Source organism: Cyprinodon variegatus, unplaced genomic scaffold (assembly GCF_000732505.1).
Source record: "Cyprinodon variegatus isolate N-32 unplaced genomic scaffold, C_variegatus-1.0 Scaffold752, whole genome shotgun sequence".
NCBI lineage: Eukaryota > Metazoa > Chordata > Actinopteri > Cyprinodontiformes > Cyprinodontidae > Cyprinodon > Cyprinodon variegatus.
Genome location: NW_015151205.1, coordinates 321,824 through 323,132, shown reverse-complemented (window position 1 = coordinate 323,132; position 1,309 = coordinate 321,824). Strand labels below are relative to the sequence as shown.

At 45.1% G+C, this 1,309-nt stretch overlaps 2 protein-coding genes across 2 annotated transcripts in view; one reads left to right on the top strand and one right to left on the bottom strand.

The window, feature by feature from the left end:
- The window catches only part of LOC107098169 (transcription factor IIIB 90 kDa subunit-like), a 27,218-nt gene that overhangs the window by 14,687 nt on the left and 11,222 nt on the right, over positions 1 to 1,309 (top strand). The gene's annotated exons all lie outside the window — the stretch shown is intronic.
- Positions 488 to 1,309, bottom strand: part of LOC107098155 — a 6,877-nt gene continuing 6,055 nt past the window's right edge. Inside the window, exon 16 of the mRNA XM_015395658.1 lies at positions 488 to 491. Within this exon, the coding sequence (XP_015251144.1) occupies positions 488 to 491 (4 nt within the window). The remainder of the gene's footprint in view (positions 492 to 1,309) is intronic.

The window sequence follows — 1,309 nt, the reverse complement described above, 5'->3', positions numbered from 1 at the left end:
CATGGTTTGTTTTCAAATGGTTTGCTGCTGTCTGTTTGGACCTTTCTGAACATGTGCAGCAAATGGACTGATCCAATATGGTGGACACTGAAGGGGGGGGGGGGCTGAGACACACTTAATATTATCAGCGTTCTGATGGCATTTTAGAGAAAAACAATTATTGTGCAGAAATAAGGAATAGCTGCATTAAGCATACATGGAAACAGTTTTATGGGGCCCCCAGGAAGTATTGCCTAACGGTAAAACCCTGAAATTATGGCTTTCAGTTTCAGTGGCCACCCTAAGATTTTTAGTGGCCCCATCTGCCCCCCCCATGAAACATTTGAGAGTCACTAGCTGATAAACCCGGTTTCTTCAGAGTCTGGCAGTAAATTCCATAGCCATACATGAAAACCCAACAGGGAGCAAAGAACAGGAACCAGAACAGCTGACTGACAAATCCACTTTATTAAACTTCAAACATGGAGGCGACACAAATCAGAACCGCTCACCTGCAGAGAAACAGAATCAGTTAGAACAGGTCAACTTTCCATTCCCTACAGCAGTTTAAATCCAAGCTCAACTAAGTCAGAACAAAAAGTAAATGGAATAATCGGTGCCGTCTGATATGAACTGAGAAATCTGAGGCATTCAGACTTAAAGGTTCTGATAAGCCTGTTCTGTTCCAAACTCTAGATATAAAGTGTTTCCAATCCTATAATCAAGTCTGGTTCCGTTCAGTAGAATGAAGCCAGTTTATTTAGGGGTTCTGGTCGCATTACCATGGCAACCAACAGGGTTAGTTACCAACAGGGTGGAAGTGGACTAGTACCTCTGACGATTCCTTCGTTAACACTGGTTCCATACAGATCCGATTCACCACCACAGGCACCGTGGATAATTAATTTGGAATCAGAGCTATTTGGGTCCGTTTGAAGATCACCGACTTTTCCTGAAGTTGGGCGTTGGACTCCAGTATTAGCCTGGTCAGGGTTCTGGGGTTCGAAGTTCTGGTAGAACCTTCTGCTGTCTCCCTCCGCTGAAGGCTCCTGGTTCTGTAAGGACTCAGACTGGTCCCAAGTCTGGAGTCTTGCTGCCAGACCGACTGGTTTAACTCTGATTAGGGAAAGTCCTGATTGAAGGAAAGTCAGATTTTAAAAGCGGACCAAAGGTGAAACCAAGCAGATGGTTAGATCATCGGCTCTTACCTGATGTTTGACGAACGGGTCCAGATGAACTGGATTTCTCTCTCGGATCATTTGTCTCAGCCCATAAAGACATTAGCCCTTGCTCTGTCTGTTGCTGCTGCCCCTCCTGGACAGAGTACTGG